Source organism: Melanostigma gelatinosum (genome assembly GCF_949748355.1).
Source record: "Melanostigma gelatinosum genome assembly, chromosome: 8".
Taxonomy (NCBI): domain Eukaryota; kingdom Metazoa; phylum Chordata; class Actinopteri; order Perciformes; family Zoarcidae; genus Melanostigma; species Melanostigma gelatinosum.
In genome coordinates, this window is record NC_136641.1 from 22699339 (window position 1) to 22718545 (window position 19207).

Below are 19207 nucleotides of genomic sequence, written 5' to 3' on the forward strand. Positions count from 1 at the left end.
TTGTCTGGCTCTCCTCAGTATACGGGCCCCTCAACCATCATCATAACCGTGACAGACAACTCCTCTCAGGCTGTCATGCCAATCTCCAGTCTCTCGTCATCTTCCGGCCTCTGCTCTTGTTTATGTGTCACATTTCTTCAGGACTGATGAACTTTCGGGTTCGATCAATGCATCAGCCTGATGGTGAATATTGGCCTTTTATTAAGTGTTGGCTACCAGTCAGGCTGTATTGTCAATAATGTAATTACTCACGTAAAGGAGATTTTCTGATGATGTACATTGGCAACTCTTTTTTTTTTTTTTTTTAATATATGTATAAACTGACATTTCCTTATGAATAGCTGCAGATTGACTTCATTCTCTGCGTCTCAGTAGAAAGCTTTTAGTGCCCAATTCTGCTAAAAACAAAAGCAGTTTCAAAGGCTTTTGCGTCCTGCCAACTATACAATTCCAAAGAGAAAAAGTAATGTCTTGGCATAAAACCGGTGACATTTTAACATATTAAATATGGCATTAAATCTTGGCAATCTGTGTAAAGAGTTCAAAAACATAATATCAGCGAAGCTCTGGCATAGACCCAGTTCATCAGTAACAGGTGAACCAACTAATTGCCACAGCTGTTGCTTCATCTCTGTTTACCTCATAAGAGCTCTTGTGAAAGTAGAGATGGAACAAAAGAGATCATTTTAACAGTCTGTATTCTACCAAATGGCCACTCGATTGCACTCAGATTTTATAAGACTATATCTAACATTGTGATAAACATGCTCATTATCTTTCTTGCAGAGATTAATGCGCATATGAATAACTTAATATCTGAATGCTAAGCTAACTGGCTGCAGCTTTATATTAAACAGACATATAGGAGAGTGGTATTGATCTTCTCGTCTAACTCTCTGCAAGAAAGTAAATCGAGTATTTCCCAAAAAAACTGTCTGCTGCTCCTTCATCCTAACTGGATCCTGATTGTTTTGAAGGAACTGCTCTCACATCCTCGTGTATCTTCTCTCTGCAGATGTCGACGAGTGTGCGACCGAATACAACGGCGGCTGCGTCCACGAGTGCATCAACATCCCAGGAAATTACAGGTGCACATGCTATGATGGCTTCCGCTTGGCACACGATGGCCACAATTGTCTCGGTGAGTGTGAGTGTGTGGGAGTGTGTGTGCCCTTAACACAGTGTGTGCTGAACTAATTGTTTTACATACATTTTCCGCAGCTGACTTAATTATGCAGGAAAATGGCGTTGTATAAGGGGCTTTTGTCAGGAAAACGCATGCATTAAACTGGGAATGTCATATTTCAAACTCGGCCTGACGGAACCCATGTGGTTGCAATTCTTTTCTCTGCGTGTGTAATGTCACGTCGTGGATGGTAATATATGTTTCTGTGCTGAATTGAGCTCTTATTAGACGGCTGCGTGACATATTTCCTCATTTCACACAGCAGGTAGTTTCCAAATGTGTTTTCACAAAAGAAAAAAGCTGAGTTTTTTTTTTCTTTTCTTTTTTTTTTAACAAGTCTGACGAAAAGTGGTGAATTCATGAAGAGCTTGACCCTGAGCTGAGCGCTCCGAGTGAGCCATTTCCCATGGTTTAATATTTCACCAGTGTGTCATTCATATTAACCTCTCAGAGAACGTATTACGCTTAACAGGTTATGAACTGAAGGGGGGGGGGGGAACTCATCCTCCTGCTGCTGGGAGCTGCTAAACATAGACCCCCCCTCCCCTCCCCATGCTATCTTTCTGTCTTGTTGCTTCTCCCCCATTCACCCACCCTACATTCCTTTGTTTTGTTGTGGAGGTCAGACCCCGCTGCTCCTCAGACCTCACCTCTCTCGGTAACAACCTTTCGCTGAAACTTGATATTGAAAGCCGTCTAACCCTCGTAGTTGCTGTGAGCTGTGTTTTTTTTTTTTTTGAAGAAGAAGAAAGCAACCAGGCGACCTGCTACAGCGGATTTCGCATCGAGGTGAAGTGATGACAGGAAAACGTCTCGGCACTTAACAGTGATTCACTGGGAAGGCGCTTTTACATGTGGGCACACGAGGCGACGGACTCGTATCAGTTTACTGGATGGACTGCATTCAATGCCGGGATTAAAGTGGAATGGAACAAAAAGTCACGTCTTTTAGATCGATAATAAACCTCTTACTGTATCTGTCTCTTTGTCTCTCTGTGCGTCTTCCTCCCTCGTGTGCTGGTATCTCGGGGTAAAGCAGGGCTATTTTCCAAGCCATTTAGCAACGGCGTCGAGTTGTGCGTGGATCATTTGCTGTGCCGTGGATCAGCTCCTGCCTCGCGTGCAGCTGTGTGATTGCGATGTGTGGCTGCAACAGAGTTGCATCCATTGATAACTTTGATATACATTTTCAGAGTGAAATTTATTTTTCCCTGCAGACCTGTACACAAAGCGCAGCGACTTCCTAGTTGAGATCTGACTCAGAAATTCCCTCATAATTCTGTGAAGATATCTATCAAATGAATTATTAAATGAGTGGATGTTTTAAATCGACGCATGGCTTAGCTGTCAAGTACAAATCCAACTCTTGCCTTGAGACCTGAAAGGGCTCTAGAGACATCTTTTCTCAAGAATCTAACTCTTTCTAATGCCTCCGCTCTGCTCTGCTCAAGGAAATAATCCTCTGCACAAACACAAGAGAGGAGAGGAAGAGGTATAGCCGAGGTTTCATGTTTAAGGCCCCGGCTTCCTCTTCCAGGTTTAAGCTCCTTTCGGCCCCTGAGAAAAGATTAGTTCCCTTGGCCCTGGAGAGGAGAGCCTCAGCAGCTGGTTCCCAGACGAGGTCAGACCCTCAGGACCCTCAGAACCCTGATAGACCAGATGTGCCCGAAGAGGCTGCAGAGGAGGCGACATTCACCTGATCCTCAGAAGTTCAGTTTACAGATCTTTCAGGTGCTTCTCCCATGTTGTTTCTCCAAAAAGCTCAAGTGATTTTGTTTTATTTCGGCTGCTTTTCATGGTTACGCCGCATAAACTCTCGGTGGTGTCCATAACGGCTTGCTCTCAGCTTTTCATTAGCCAGTACAGCACCAGTGTGTGTGTGTGTGTGTGTGAGACTGTCAGCTCAGGCACTCGAGATAGGCCAATGCACGCTCATCCCTGTCGATGTCGTCTTTGTTTGCTGGCTGCGGCGCGTGCCACACGGCCGCTTGTAATTGGATGTGTTGGCAGCAGCATGACATTGGGCGGTGGCAGGAGGCGGCGGCGCGTGAAGCAGAACGCTGCCTGGTGCGCCTCACCGGGGATGCTGTTCCCCCCCCCCCCCCGAGGTCTCCACCGACTGCCCTGAATCCCACAAAGATGTCAGGGAGTCAGCAAGGTGGAAGCAATGCAATATCACAGCACACTGCTCCTGTCTGCGCGGAGTGAGATGTCACTCACTGTATAATTTACCTCACAGGGAGCCATTGTACCCTCTCAAATCACACTGGAGAGGAAGTGAAGCGTATGAGAACTTGATTACATCTTTTATGAATGTCACGACTATTATCTCGCAGCGGTAAGAGAGGGATGGTATTTAATCACCACACCTCCTTCATGGCGAGGCTGTAAAGGATCTTCAGAGTCTTAGGAAAAACAGAGGAATCAATGTCAATTTAATCCAAAACACACATCCTCTGTAGAATGAAAACCAGATGCAGGAAGGCTGTTAGCTCCCCACTGTAGCACCACCGTCCCCACATTTATGACCTGTGCGTTTTGGGTGAGGTCCTACAGAAACCCAAATACCCTCTTATCCTTGCTATTTCTTGAAACTCTCTCAAGTAGCTTAATATCGCAAGCGTCTGCGCAAATACTCCGGCTCTCCACAACCACAAATCACAATGTTTCGCCCCGAGGTGGAACTAAAAGACACAAGTGAAGATGTTTTCTTACGCTTCAGCCATAAAGTGGAAATGCCACAATGGCATGCAGCCTGAGTGTGACTCGCTGGGAGGAATACAAGCAGGATGAATGAAATGGACAGATGTTTGACAGAGAGCCGCCGTGCCGTAAAGGAAACGCTTTCATCATCGCATGTTTACTCGTATTCATCATACGTCGTGGATGTAGATTTCTTTTTTGGGGGGGGGGGGGTCTCTGATTTCTATTGACCAACACTGATTTGGTTTGTATTGATTCAGTAGCGCTCAATTCCCTGTGCAATCTACAGGCAAATGAACGCCCTTTTACTTTAACCTTCCCCAAAGACGTGACATGATCTATAACTCGAAAGTGGTTACGGCTTTGCGATGGGCTTTTGAAGAATGGCGGTTAGCGGTCGTGTCAATTAACACTGTTTGGTGTTTTGCTAATTGGCTTGCTAATTGCATCGTGACATTGTTTTTTAAAAGATTCCTTTTGAGAAATGTCCCTCAATCTTTCTGACAGAAAAGCTTAATCTGTCATCTGTCACCCACCACGAAGTCTCCCCGCCTGGCCGAGCCCGTACCCCTGCTCATGTCATCCTTTGGGATCACGTCGCAAGGTTGACTAATCAAACAGGAGGTTTCAGCGTGATGGATTATTGACCAGCTCCTGATGGGGAAAAAGTAGTCATCAAAGAGCGTCACGCTGCTTTGCCCCGTTTGCTGCGCTCTTAAATGCATTCCTTTTGAACTGCGTTGGCCACTCTTCCGAGGCGGTGACGAGAACGTCCTCACCCAAACGTTTCATCCTAGTCGCTTTTTAACCGCCACCGTTAACTCCCGGACACGTGGGATTGAGTCAGGGAAGTGATGGATCTGGTTAACCCCCCCGCTCCCATCATACCCAGAGGGGTTCAGGATAGTAGAGACACTTCTTGGGCTGAGCACTAAACCTGCTCACTTCCCCGCTGTCTCCCCAGTTAGCAGTCACTTTGATTGTTGTGACACGCACGGATCGAGTTCGGACAAGAGAGCCTCTCCACAGTTCAGAGGAGAGGAGCTGGAGTGATGAGTTAAAGGACGGATTTGAGATTGGTGCATTAGCCTGCTCCTGAAGAGTGTATCAACACACACACACACACTCTCTCTCTCTCTCAGGATTGTTCCGTCCCATCCACCATGAAATGAACAATTCCAGCAGAGCCCACTGGCAGGGCTTTGGGGGAAACTCAAGCCTGAGATTGGGTTTAGGGATGTTGCAGACTGGCAGCCGTCAGCGCAGGGCCTCTCGTCTCCTTGGCATAAAGCTGTCCACCCAAACACTTATCCTGGGGTTTTGTTTTTAAAATACTTCCAGACTTGTTTTGGAGGAACGTAGAAATGCCTTTTTAGCGTGATCTTATTTTTTTCATTTAGGAAAGAACTCAGTGAGAGATTGGACGTGGAATCTAAGCGTGTGCTTTATTTACCAAAATGGTTACCTGGGAGACAGGCCCAAAGTCCAAAAAGTTCAATCAAAGCTGAATGAGTTTTGTTTATATATTGGCATAAAAGTGAACCCTACCTGCTGATTCAAGAATCAAATACTCCAGTAAACAGAGATTTAAATCATGTTTATATTGAACAACACTGGGTCAGACAGAGAGAGCTGGAACTAATAAATTGCTCAAAGCTAAATGCTGCGAGTGTCCTAATCAATCAACCCCCAGTTTCAAATGCTCTTCTTTGATTTTAGCGATCGTGTGTTCTGCAGATGAAAGATCACATCAATTTATGCAACCTCAGCAGACGTGTGACAGAGTGAGGCTGGGTGTTTGTTAACACAAAGCCAGTTCCAGCGTCTGTGAACTCAGTTGCCCCCCCCCCCCCCCCCCCAGGCCGGGGTCAAACCTGGCGCCTTTGCTCGCTGCTCATGCAAGTCGGGTTGAAGAAATGCGCCGTGTCATTGAACTCTCAGAGGCGACCGAGGAAAAAGAGGAAATCCTGTAATCCTGTTTTAAAATAAGAGAGGATCTTGTTTTAATTGGAGCTGGCCGTGTATGTGCCACTCTCCTTCCGCACCGAGTCAAGCCACGCCGGTGCCTGTTCATCTACCAGAGCAACATGGTCGCCTCCTGCAGTCCGCCAGCTGTTTTGCTTGCCTGTCGCTGCACATGGCTCCGATTTTCTGGCCTTATTAAAGAGTGTGCGCCTGTAAACGAAATGCCCAAAGAGGCCAGTGTCCGTCCACTCACCTCCTCGTCTCTGGTCTGTCTGGACCACAGAGACAGTTCTGTCTGATCCAGGCAGAAGCCGAGCAGTGGGATGGATGCATGGACAGCTTTGATGACAGATAGTGGTAAAAAAAAAAAAACACTGTCACAGTGGCAAAAAAAACCACTCTGGGTCAGCAATAAATGCCCCCAAAGTCGCTGAATCTTAAAAAATATGTGAGCAAAGGAGTTGAGTGTTTCTCCAAAATAAGGGTTCAGGAGTTTCTGTAAGGCAACCACCATGTTTACATGACTCTGAAGCTTTGCGCAAGGCCAAATGTTATATATACAGTCAAGGCTATCTGAGGAACCAGCGGACATGGCCTCCGCAAACACAACCAATCTCTTAATCTCTCTCCGTTTGAACCTTCCTTTTCCCTTCGCCTCCTCGGCTGAAGCAGAGATAGAGCCGAGAGGAGTCATTTTTCAGAAGTGAGGCAGCCCTTTTAACTTGATTAAGACGGGTTTTTTTTCCGTTCTCTCAGGAGAATAAAAAAACAAAAAAAACAACCTAAGACCAAATAACATGAGCACTTCTCCTGGCCATGCCAGAACCCCTTTCCGCTTGGAAATATTTGCTTTGGACGCCAGCCTCGCCCAGCACACAACATAGGCAATTATGGGAGCTATTTAAACAGGAGAGATCTTCTGACAGGCGACGCCTCATTTGGAGGGATGAAGGAATCAGGAAATGAAACCTTCATTGATGCGCTGTAGGTATGGAAAGAGAATTCCCCCCGGCCCTCTGAGGCTGGCTGCATTTCTCATGGGCATTTTTATGCATGTGCCGAGTTCTGTTGTATTTGTGTAGTCTTTTTACATTTTTGGCGTGTGTGTGTGTGTCAGTGAGAGACTTTATGTGTGTGTTAGGATGTTTTCTCGTGGAGTTTGGCTTTTTTTGGTGCCTGCTACAGTTTATCTGTAAAGGTGCAGCTGTGGGTGGTTGGCAGCTTTCGTCAGCTCAAAGGTCTTCTCTCTGTTGCTGCCACTTTCATGATGGGGAGATGAGACCATGCGGTCAACACCAAGGCAGCCACACAGTTTGAATGAAAGCCCGTCCAACTATTTTCTAAACTGTCCTCCTTTTACTCTGATATGAAGTCTAGCGTTACTGATTTTATTTTATTTTTCTGTGAGTGCACTGCTTCAGCTGGCTGCAGAGTGATGATTTTCCCCAACAACCTCAGCTGACACGACACATCGTTTTCAGAGGAAGGAGACAGTGTTGCTGATGGAATGTGAGAGCAGGACAGCAGACTTCGCAAGTCGGCGAAGGTCATGAGTGCTACCTGCCTCTGACCTACTTAACAACCCCAAAGATGTCTGCCTCGCCAGGTGCCACTTTGTGAGCACAGTCTGTGTGTTTATGCACATGTCCCTTCGCTTCTATGTGGGGGGAAAAAAGAAAGAAAGAAGAGGACAGAGTGAAGTTTAATTTCAATCTCTGCCGGGCTGAGAATTCCCCAGAAAGGAAACTTAATCTAGACGCCTTCTCAGACTGGACAAATAGACAGTAAATTAGTTTCGCATGACGGTTTATTAAAATAAAAGCTTGCGTATACAGCAGGCTATTGATGCATCGAGCAGAGGGATGGATAATGTTCCAGTGTGGTGGGTAGTGAGGGACAGAGCCCGGGTCTCCGGGGGAAGAGTCACCTCCAGAGCCAGAGTACAGTCACGCACAGGGGGGGGGGGCCGGGGCCGCTAAGCTCTGCAGCACGGCAGGCAAACAAAAGCATGAACAGAAGATGACATCGTGCAAGATCTTTCATGTTGAAAATAAACAAATATAGCAAAAGATTTCTAGATGTTCCAGCGCTGTTCATTTGTTTGTTTTGAGTTGAGTCACACAATGAGTTGGGGGGGAGGGGGGGGGGACACTAGTTTCGTGCCATTAGGAGAGAACAGCTGGATGTGCACAATTCATTATCGGTGGAAATGAAGTCAGCAACTCTCGTTGGTGGTCAGTTTCCCATTTCTTGCCCTGAGGCAGGACGAGGCCTCAGGCGACACCTTTGTGAATGCTCTGCCTTTGTATGCACTTGTGGAGGGTTCACATGGTTGCTTGTTACCCTCCTGCTCCCCCCCCTCCCCCCTCGTGTCTCATACTCTCTCCTCTTTCCATGTCCACTTTTCCTCTCCCCCCCCCCCCCCCCCCCCTCCTTCCTCCCTCTCCCTGCATTCCTCCCGTCATGGGGCTGACAGACACTCGTCATCAGCAGGTACTCTGGCCCAGGTGGATCAGGTTTCCCACTTCCCTGGAGATTATGCTGCATGTGCATTTTTTACGGCTTAGTGCTGCACAGTTGGAGGTTTTCAGTGCAACTCAGTGTGCCGCCATGTCAGATAACCATTAAGATAGACACGGCCTCCTCAAACAGCTTAAGACAAGCTCCTCTGGCTTTTCAAAATATCCAAACACGTCTTGTTGTGCCTTGTGTTTTCCTTTTGTACGACATCTCACTCAGAGCACAAACCTCTCTGGTTGTTGTGTTTGATTTTGGAAGTGAGTCATTTCTCAATCATGATTTCAAACACTTTAACTGAAAAATAAATGTCTTCTAGGTGGGAAGAAGAAGCGCTTTTGTTTTTTACTTGAATGTTTTCAGTCAAATTGTAATACAGCATTGATTTTTCTTTATCAAACACAGTCGGGTTTGATAAATTGTATCATATTCAGAGATCGATTGTTACCAAGTACATTGACTCAAGTATTACAACATTGAAGGTCGTGAGGTATTTGAGTATTCCTTTCCTATTATACTGTGCGTATTCTTCGACACTACATTTCAGACAGAAATATATAATATATATTTTACTCTACTACATTTACCTGAGAGATTTGCTTTCAAATTATTTGAAAGATTAGGATTTAACATACGAAACATAAAATGAACATATGAAATAAAATATTCTGCACTTTTACAGATCAAACTACCCAACATGTAGTAAAAACTTGCTCTTCCTTAACCAACTGCAACCGTAGAATTCTGCTTAACACATTAATGCACCACTTATAATAATCAAATAATATAATAGTACAATACTCATTCAAGGGCCATTTTCTTGTACTTTTACTTGATACTTTGAGTACATTTTGAGTACTTTGAGTACATTTTGTTGACAATACATACGTCCTCTTAAGGGACATTTCAATGCCTTTAACTTGTAACAGAGTATTCTTGTACTGCCTTAAAATCCAGAGCACTTTCTGCTCTTTCAGAAGCACTGTTGGTTCAGAGAAGATCTTTCATAAACAATTACCTTTGCTCTATGTATCGCGTATGTTTGTTCCGACCGTCTCCGCTTGTCATTCCGAGTTACTCGTCCATTTAATGGGTTTTGATTTGATCCCAGACGACCTTCCGACAAACGTAATCTGCGGAGTATTTGTTCTGTCTCGTTAACTTTGTTTTGTGCGTCTGTCTCCCGGCAGATGTGGACGAGTGCTCAGAAGGCAACGGTGGATGCCAGCAGATTTGTGTCAACATGATGGGCAGCTACGAGTGCCGCTGCAGAGAAGGATTCCTCCTGAGTGACAACCAGCATACCTGTATCCAAAGGCCGAAAGGTTAATCTCACACACACACACACACATGATGGGAAATAGCAGGACACATATGTTGTTCAATGGTAGGTGTCTCCAGTCTGAGGGGGGAAAAGAAGAAGAACGGGAATAAATCTCGTTTTGTTTTTCTCCCATCCTTTCAAATTGAGCCAATCTAGTGCTTGGCAGCATTTTAAGGTAGCGGCGGTATGAGAGTGGCCTTCGGGGGACTGTGAGCAGAGAACACAATTAAAGGTGTAGCCTGGGGCAGACACACCTCTTGTTTATGGAGCATTCCTGTGGGATGGAGACGTGACAGGAGACGGTGCAGAGCCAACCTGCTCTGAGGCTTACTCAACAGACAGCAAGGCGCACTGTGGGTATGCAGACGTTCACAACGTCACAGCTGTATGTACAGCAAAGCAAAGGATAATATCTCCATTATGCATATTGTCTTGTCTCAGACAATGTAGAATTTGAAAAGTCTGTGAAACAACAGCACAGAGGTTGTCGTCTGTTACAGATGGCGTTCAGTATCTTGCCCGAGGACACTTCGGGGCTGGAAGATGTCTGATTAGAGACTGCTCGGCTGTCGCTGTACGTATCGCTAAATCGTGTCGAGCATTTTTCACAAAACCTGTTGATGTACGGAGTTTAATTCGGAGTCCTTTCCATCCGGGGTGCCAAAGACATTTTTGGTGAATCACTTCAGAGTTATTTTCCCCGATTGAATCTTATTATCATCATACATACAAACTAAAAGCCGACCTACAATGCTTTCAAACAATGATAACACTACAGTGTACTTCTCCCATGTCTGAAAGTCAGGCCGTTGACTGGCAGCTGAGAGCCGGCATTGCTAGGAGACGGACTGTCGAATTTCTGCGGCGAGCTGCTGTCTGGAGCGCGTTAGTATCGATGAAACGATGACACTAAACGTTATTTCCCCCTTTTTTGAACGGGGACTGCCCATTTTTTTCCGACAGCCCATTATTCTGAAACCCTAATAGTCTGGAATAATGTTGCAGTGCACCGAAAGCCCGACGTGGACTGAAAGCGGATCCTCTTTTGTTCCCAATAGACTGGTAGAATATATTGTTATAACATATTAAAATCCTTATTTCAGTTTGACCATATGGCTACGTCATAGACTAACAATGGCTGTGAGTGCTGATAAAAACAGCCAATCAATCTGTGGATTTGGAGAATCGCGACAGCCGTACTCATGATTATACAGACTTTAAAAGCAGAGATATTTTGTTGCTGGAGATTTAGATAATTGGGAGTTTAAATACAAATCGAATAGATTGTGTTCCCTGTGCTGCTCTGTGTCGTGCTGTTGCTTTTCTTCTTGTTTGTTTCGCTGTCCCTGTGGCACAGCGTTGCCTGCTGCTGTTCTTCGTTTGGCAGGTTTATCCACAGATCAGAACAGCAACATCAGAGGAAATAAACAGCTGTTACCACTATCACAGAAACGCATTTATTCAAGGGGCAATTATTCAGCTGTCCACAGACTCCTCGGCTCTGGGACTGTGTTGCAGATCTCTTGCTTCCTGGGGTTTGCAGCACTTGTCATTCACGAAGCCCTGCTGACGGCATGTTCATCGGACTCCGAGTGTCTCTCTCCGCCTCTGCCCTCCTCTCTTTTGTATGATGACTGCTCGATGCTGGGAGTCATTAGACTGTGATGGTCCGAAGTCCCCTGGATGGGGAACCGAGGATCTTGGAAGTCTGCTTCATGAGATCAGCCTGGCCTTGAACTGTCAATGTTTACATTTCATAAACGCAGTGTTATTGGAGTGGAGTGAAAAGCTGGTTCTTGTGTTCTTCTGCACTGCTGCTATATCTATCAGAGGCAGACTGTGAGCACCCCCCCCCCCCGTCGTCTCTCTTTCACTTCCTCTGTCTTTTCTTTCTTGATAAATGCCCTCAGTTCCTGTTAATCTTCCATTTCCATATTAAATTTGTCTTTATTGCCTCCAGATGAGGCCCATTTGGAGCAAGAGATTAAAGCTGCCATGAATCTTCAAACTTCCTTCACTCCGCCGCTCTGTCATTGTTTCATTATTTTTTTTGAAAGAGTAACGGCCAGAACAACTACTCATCTGCTTATTATTACTGCTCTTATGACAGCAGTGTGTGTCTGAGGGAACATGGAGGTAGTGAGGAAGAGACTCGCCGAGTTATTGGACAACAACCCTGCAGGATTGCTGCAAATCTCACTTTCCTTGCTTACTGAAAAAAAATATATGTACAAGTGGCTCAGAGGAGGAGGGGGGGGGGGGACAAATGATTGAAAAAATTAAAACTGATTTAATCTTCCAGCCAAGTCGCTTCAAATGCAACCCTCCATCCATTCTGCAAAGGCCGCTCTTAAAGAGCAACGCCTGGAGTGCAGTTTGCTCATGAGCATTATTGTGCTCATTAAAAAGACATCAGCTTTCCATTTCTGTCATTAATGGTTCAAGTGTTCCTTGGGCAACTTCTGCAAGTCTTTCTGGGGACAGTGGAGCGCACGGTCAGTGCAGGGTAGTGCTGGTAGGAAAGCCCTTGTTAAGCAGTGAGCCTGTGCCAATTAGGCAGCAGGGGTCTGCCAGCCTCTCAGCTAACGAGAAGGCTGCTGCTGGCCTGTCTCTTATTAGACCTGCCCCCCCCCCCCCCCAGAGCAGGAATAACTCCGGACAAATGAAGGCTCCATCGTCTAGCCGGCCAAAATGTAACAGTTCATTTATTCTCCCCAAACATTTCTCCCCGTCAAGAGCGAAAGCCTGTGAAAGGCCAGCCAAGGTGCTCAGTGGTTGATAGGAATGCCGTTTAGGTCAAGAAGGGTTCCGCTGCTGTGCGTTTTGATTTATCGTCTCTTTTTATACAGGAGGATAACAGGGACGTACTATGTGTGCGTGAGACGGGATCCAGCACATTGGAATTCTGGAAATTCAAGCTCAGTCAACCCACGCGTCCATCATTTTAGTCCTGTGCATCATCCGGTTGGGAATTACCTTAAGTGTGCACTTATGGGCTGTTATGCAAGTCACATATTGTAACTTTTGTATTCAGTCAGATTGTCTTCAGCTCAAAAATACACCAAATATGATTATGTGATTTGAAATTAGAATCTTCAGCTCTGCAGAATAGTATGAAAAGAGGTTGAGTGCTCTGGATCAGACTTCCTGTCACGCTGCCGATCACTACGGCCTGAGTGGGTTTGTGTGGAAGGAAGGATAACGTCCATGTCTCGTGTAACGTTTTTTAAACAGAAAAGTGACGTTTAAAGAAAAATCCATAACTGTGTAGTGCAGTGTGGGCCACTTCATGTTCAAATCATTCTTGCCAAAACATTTACTCATTTTACCACATTGGAAAGAATAATAGAAGGCTTTCCGCCAATGTTTTTATTTTTTTTTCATCAGTCACCTGACTGTGGATACAAGCGTTGCTCTTTTTCTCTACAGTAGGCCTCGTCTTTCCAGGAAATGTTTACTTCGTCAAAGAAAACCTCTTCCTGTGTTTACAACTTTCCTCAGCGTCCCTCTCTGCTCTCTCATTTTCATTTAATCCGGCTGGAGGCTCATTCGGACGCATTTTTGGAAATGCCATTTTGATGCCGACCGTGGCATGTCCACTTCAGGATATGGGTTTTTTTCTGTGCTGAGCCAGAACTGCAGCAGCACAAGGAATTTTCCAATGAATATGATCAAATCCATAATAAATGTTTGCATCATATTCTCAGTTGGCTTTGCTCGTCGGCTGTCACATTCCTCCTGTATGAAATCAGACATGGCGTCATCGAACCCTGTTTTATTGATGTATTGATGTTAAGCTGACAAGGTTCTTACATGTTCCCCATGTTGGTTCTCAGCAGGCCTGCCTGTCTGTGCATTGGCCACAGAACTGTTTTTACAAGTGCAGAAGTCGCTGCTCCATTGCTCTGCAGCCCAACCGTGTAACCAGGCTCTTTTCCTTTTCTGGGGAAGTGGAGCGAAGGGAACGCCTGGTGCTCCCATTGCTGCCTATTAAGCCTCTCCCGTTAGCCCAGCAGCGGGGATGAAGACACCCGGGACACTTCACTGTCCCGCTTGTCTTTCTCTGTCCACCCCTCATATGTTCTGTTCTTACTTTCCCTCCGTCTCTTTCCTACATTATCTTCCCTCTTTGACTCTACCATGTCCTCCCCACCCGCCTCTCGCCCACCCTTGAACAAATATACATCAGTGGCTCGGGCTGGAGCAAATGTTGGCTGCCTTGCCACTGAATTCCCCCATACCTCATCTGAGACGGGCATCCCTTTTTTTTGCTGGTGGGTTTGTTGAAGGCCGTCACTAAGCTGGCCGGCCCAGCACGATGCTGCGGACTGCCTGAGTGCCAGTGGGGGTTTTTCCACTAACGCTTGGCTGTCATGGCTTTAACCAGAGGGCCAGACTGAGCCCTGCAGAGACAGATGCCTTCTTCAGCTGCCTCTCCCTTTTTTTGACTTTTGGAAAGAATGTGATTCTGTAATAACACACCGCACCTCATATCTTTCGTCTTTCTAAAGAGAGCTGTGCTGTGCTGTGCTGCCGTGTTGTCTGTCCTGCTGGGAGGACGCATGGCTCCTTAGGGACTGCACAGGGAGCTGACCTTGATAGGATGAGAGGAGGAGTGAAGGCGAGAGTGGCACGGCCACCAGCAGGTGCTGCACAACTGTCTGTGACACAGATGGGCAGACGCACACAACCTGCATGCATTATGCAAATACACCCGTGTGTCAACGCAAACGCATATCCTGATTTATATCGCTCTCAACTGTACATACCGATTAGAAAACGATGGTTTTTGGAGCATATAGTACCTACATAGCGTGTGCTGTGTTCTCAGGAGCACAGCACACTAATACAGTTGAACATTGAGCGCTTTGGCAGCGACGTCTCTCCGTCCACAATGCCCTCTGCCGTCTCTTTCCATCCTTCGCTTTCGGCGCTTTCGGTGGCTCCTCTCTGAGGAAAGGCAGTGAAATGAGCAGCCTCAACAAGGCCTTGGGGAGCTGGAGAAAATCAGCGCTTGCACAACAGACCAAACAGTAGCACTTGGGTGGATTCTCTCTGCTCTCCATGAACGGAGTCGTTGGGGAAGAGTTACTCCCCCTTGACAGACCGACTGCCCCGTCGCTCTCTCTCTGACCATCTGCGTCGCAGCAACAGCTCGACTCGATCCGGTTCAGCTCCTTTGCCGTTCTCCTTTTCATGCGCTGACATTTTTATCCTCCTATTAAAACTTTTAAGGGCCCATTATCTAAGAGGAAGGAATGCTGCTTTAATAGTGTGGTGGCTCCATGCTTAGGCCCCTTCTTTTCAATTTGTAACCAACCAACACTAGCTTCTTAATGTTCTCCAGCCAGCGTCGAGTACAGAGGGGACCGTCTCCCCTCTGAGACGTATGACAGCGTCTCGGCGTGGACCGTGAGCCCTCTTTTCTCTGCCCTAAGCACTCAGAGCAGACCGTAAACCCTTGGCATGCCTTCCACTACTTCAGCCCCATTGTTTCAGTCTCTCCACTACATGGTTCTCAGGTTTAAGAGAGCTTGCGGCTCTGCGGTGAAGAACTTGTGGCCTCCTTGGATCTTTTGTTCCAGGATCTTGTACGTCTGCATTTTAGCTGGAGCACCTTCATTAACTTCATTTGCGCAGTTCCACCTGTGATGTAAAAACGTCCTGCTGTTGAACGTTTACTGTTGCTTCTTTTCTTGGTCGGGAACACATTTTTTAAATTTATTATAATTTTTATTTTTTTGTTAATTGAAAGACAAGAGACAATACATATACATAACAACAAGAGGATGACAAGAACAGTGTGATAAAAGCCAGCAAACATCCTATAGTCAGTAATTGTAGTGCACCTATATGCTGAAATTCACGGTAAACGCATGTAAACGGCGCAGATCGGGAGCGAGCGACGGACTTTGAAAGTTAGCGGAAAGATTAACGTGAGACAACATCCGGTTTCTTCAGACGAACATCCGGTTTTCAGAATAAGATGCCAACAAAGTATGAATTATATTCAGATTAAGTATGAAACATGCTACCTGCATCTCGTGAACCAAATGGTATTGCCCTTTTGTTCATATAGCAGTACTTTTCATATATATATATATATATATATATAAATTGACTTGACTTGACAAGCGATAGAGTTTACATTTTAATGCCACTGGCTGAAATAGTGATTTGAGCTCCAATCAATCTCTCTCCACACCCTCAGGAGTCGCCATCATCAGTAAATCTTTATTTACTTTCACCTTCTCTGTTGTCCTGACCTGCTGGTTTTCAAAAAGGTGGCTGTGTGTTGTGACCCTGCACTTAATGCAATGTCCTGGAGGTGCCGCAGCAGATCTCACATACTAAGTTGAAGTTCCACCGGCTTAATGACAGAAATTGATTTTGCTTCAAGAGATCGAAGAATAATTTACGGTGGCCACTTTATGGCTCATGCTGCTGTTCTCTTCAGGTAAGAATAGAAAAGTGAGCGCTCGAAATGCTCAACATGACCTCAGTGGGTCACATTAAAATAATTAGAACAGAGAATGGAAACAGTCTGTACAAAAACAGACGTGTAAAAACAACACGGTTTTATTGCAAGTGTTTTATAAAATAAACAAACAATCTTTATACTCATATAAATGAGCTATGAGCGTGGTATCAATCTTTTCATCGAACTCTCAGCAAGAAAGCAGTTGAACATGTTTCCCAAAATGCCAAACCTTTTCTTCAACATGCAGGTTATTATTGAGCGAGCAGAACAACAAAGGGATTTATTGGCTTCTGGCAACAACATGAGCTCTTCGTGTTGGGTGCAGAGGTCACGGCCTCTCTTGGTGAGGATAAAGTTGTGGCTGCTTTGCAGAGGAAACACTCCCACTTGTTTTCTTGGTTAATTGCAGTGTTCCCTTTTTTTTTTTTACCACAAGCGCAGTCGTTTTGATGACGCCCGTCTGCGTTGAGCTGTGTGAAAACTCACATCCAGTCTGGTAGCTAGCTATTTGAAAAGGCTCCCTCTCAATTCCAAGACTTTGGACTGTCCAGGTCTGTGCCTATAAAGCTGTGATCGCTTTTATTAGTTCCTACATGTAGTTATGTTTTATGGGTCAGCAGATAGTTTTAGTGGATTGGGGCGCATATGATCTCCCCCCCCCCCCCCCCCCATCTCCTTAACTTTCCCATCCACCTCCTTATGAAAGGATGTTTTTCTTTCTGCTTCCCGTCATTTAGTAATGGTAAAAACTGGAGGCCTTTGGCAGCCAGTTAGAGGGAACTGCACACGGTGGACGATAGCTGGGCCTGGCCTGGAGAAAAGGGCCATTGTGTCAACACGTTGGCTTTTATTGGTCTTCAGAGAGATGAAGGCCCAGGTTCTGGCCCCAGTCCGTTAATGATGGATGGCTCTGTAGCATTTGAGGGAAAGGGGCTACATCGAAATAAAGGGGGAGTGAAGTGAGTTTTGGGATGCACAATACAACCTTAGTTCGTAATCTTTGGTCTTTTGGGGGTTACTTAGCTGGAAATTCAATCCTCTGTTGAGTTCATAGATGTCTGTCTCTTGCTCTGGGGGACCACTGAATTCCACATCCTACTTAAATATCCATACGCCTCGCTGTGAAATTTGCAGCACTTTACAGCAGCTGCTCTGTTGACGCTCATTCACGGTCACTTCACTCAGTCCTGCCATGTTTTTTTTCCTTCTTTTTCTTGCCTTCAGAGCTGAAACGCTGGCCCCGTGTTTGTTCAGTGCTGAGTCTTTGTTGAGCAGGGATGGCTGTCGCTGCAGTGTCTGCAATGACGACGGGAGCTCAGGCAGCAACGTGTGAGAGGATTGTAGGACCTGGTGACACTTGTTGACAGACTTAAAGTGATGGAAAGTATTTAACCAAGGGGGGGGGGGGGGGGGTCATCAAACCCGAACATCGTCAGCTACTTGAAATAGAGAAAGATTAGAGTAGATTTCAGCTGCAAGTGGAAAAACACACAAGGGCAGGTTGAGTTCTGGGCAAAAGATGTGGAAAACAAGAAGGCATAATTAAAGGAGGTCATGGTGGCAGGAGTAATAGTACATCAATAAGTAATTAAAGGGAACATTTGACACCTTTTTTATATATATATATATATGGATGTGCAATCAGTGTTGATGGTAAATGTAGTTGATTGAAGCAATGAATTCCTCAGTGTGTGCTGTGTTGACCAAGAAAGCTGCAGTTCGCAGCTGCAAACTGCATCCGGTGCCGTCATTTGATTTGACAGTGAAGTAGCTGGAGGCGGGGAAGAACCGAAGGCTGTTTCAGTTTGTACTTCTTCGGTAGCCGAGTGCTCAGGATGCCGCTCAAAAACTGAATTTCCTTGTTCTCCTAGCACGTGTCGCAAACCATAGCTACATTTTCAACGGCGAAAATGGCAACACAAAACACGAGTGCATTAGATGTTATGGGCGAGGATACGTTTTACGGTGTTGACCCGGATGTTCAGGTAAAAACGGAGGGAGTGAAGCTGTAATGCGCTGCTGTCGACAATGTGGACAATAAGAAATACATTTAAAAAAAAGAAATTAAAGTTGTTGCCTTCTTGGTTCGCGCTGGTTCGGACTACGGAGCCTCTGTGTTGTTTTATTACCGGCATAAGTACAGGCATCGCTCATAACCCTCAGCTACTATGTTTTGGCTGGGCGTCAGTAGTTTGAGCGCAATGCATCTCGGTACATGTAGGCAAGGCCGACGCGGTTCCAGCAGCTCTCACTTAGGAATGTATTGCTTCAATTGACTACATCTACCATCAACACTGATTGGACGTCCACATAATTTATAGCAAAAAGAAAAGTTGGCCAATTAAGAAAGCTAGACCTCCAAACACCCTTCATCAGACATCAGATTTAATGAGACATTAATGGAGATGTCTTCTTGCTCACTGACTCCGTGTTCGCCAGAAGAGAAGGAAACGGAGAGAGATCTGGTTGGTTTTTAATGAACTGGGGTTTGTCGCTGCATCCGTAGCGGCGGCAAAGGTTTCACAACTAAATCAGTCTTCTCCCCGCGAGAGGCAGCCGTGTTGTCACAGTCCAGAGCAAAGCAGAGGGAGCGCTGCGTCCGTTTGTGTAATAATTCATGACGTGAGGGTCTTAAGTCACGGACATGCATGATTGGTGTCTTTTGTACCTCTTCGTGACGCATTCATACAGCACGCGGAAATGATGCATCGTATGTTAGTCAGTAAAGCTTTGAATTATGAAAGCCTTTTCTTCTTTTCTGCAATGTCTCCTTCTGTGCTTTTAGAGGTTTGACACATTCTTGCTGAAGTGCTTCAGCCTTGATGAAAATGCGCGCTGACCCTTTATTGTAGTGCAATCCTCTTTTGATCCCAGTCTCTGCTGCAGAGAGAATTTAACCGAGGAGTTATTTTTTCCAGTGTGTTCCTCCTTTCTTTTCTTTATGGGGGGGATTACCTCAATAAAATTACAGGTCTACGGGATCAGCTCCTGCTGGGAGGTTTATCCTTTCAGTAGGCAGCCCCTCCTCTTT

The 19207-nt window shown here is 45.7% G+C and overlaps 1 protein-coding gene across 2 annotated transcripts in view; it reads left to right on the forward strand.

Annotated features, from left to right (window-relative positions):
* The window catches only part of scube3 (signal peptide, CUB domain, EGF-like 3), a 65061-nt gene that overhangs the window by 19568 nt on the left and 26286 nt on the right, over positions 1-19207 (forward strand). For both annotated transcript variants that reach the window (XM_079273990.1, XM_079273991.1), the window contains exons 3-4: positions 1016-1141; positions 9562-9696. In XM_079273990.1, coding sequence (XP_079130116.1) covers positions 1016-1141; positions 9562-9696 — 261 coding nt within the window. The remainder of the gene's footprint in view (positions 1-1015; positions 1142-9561; positions 9697-19207) is intronic.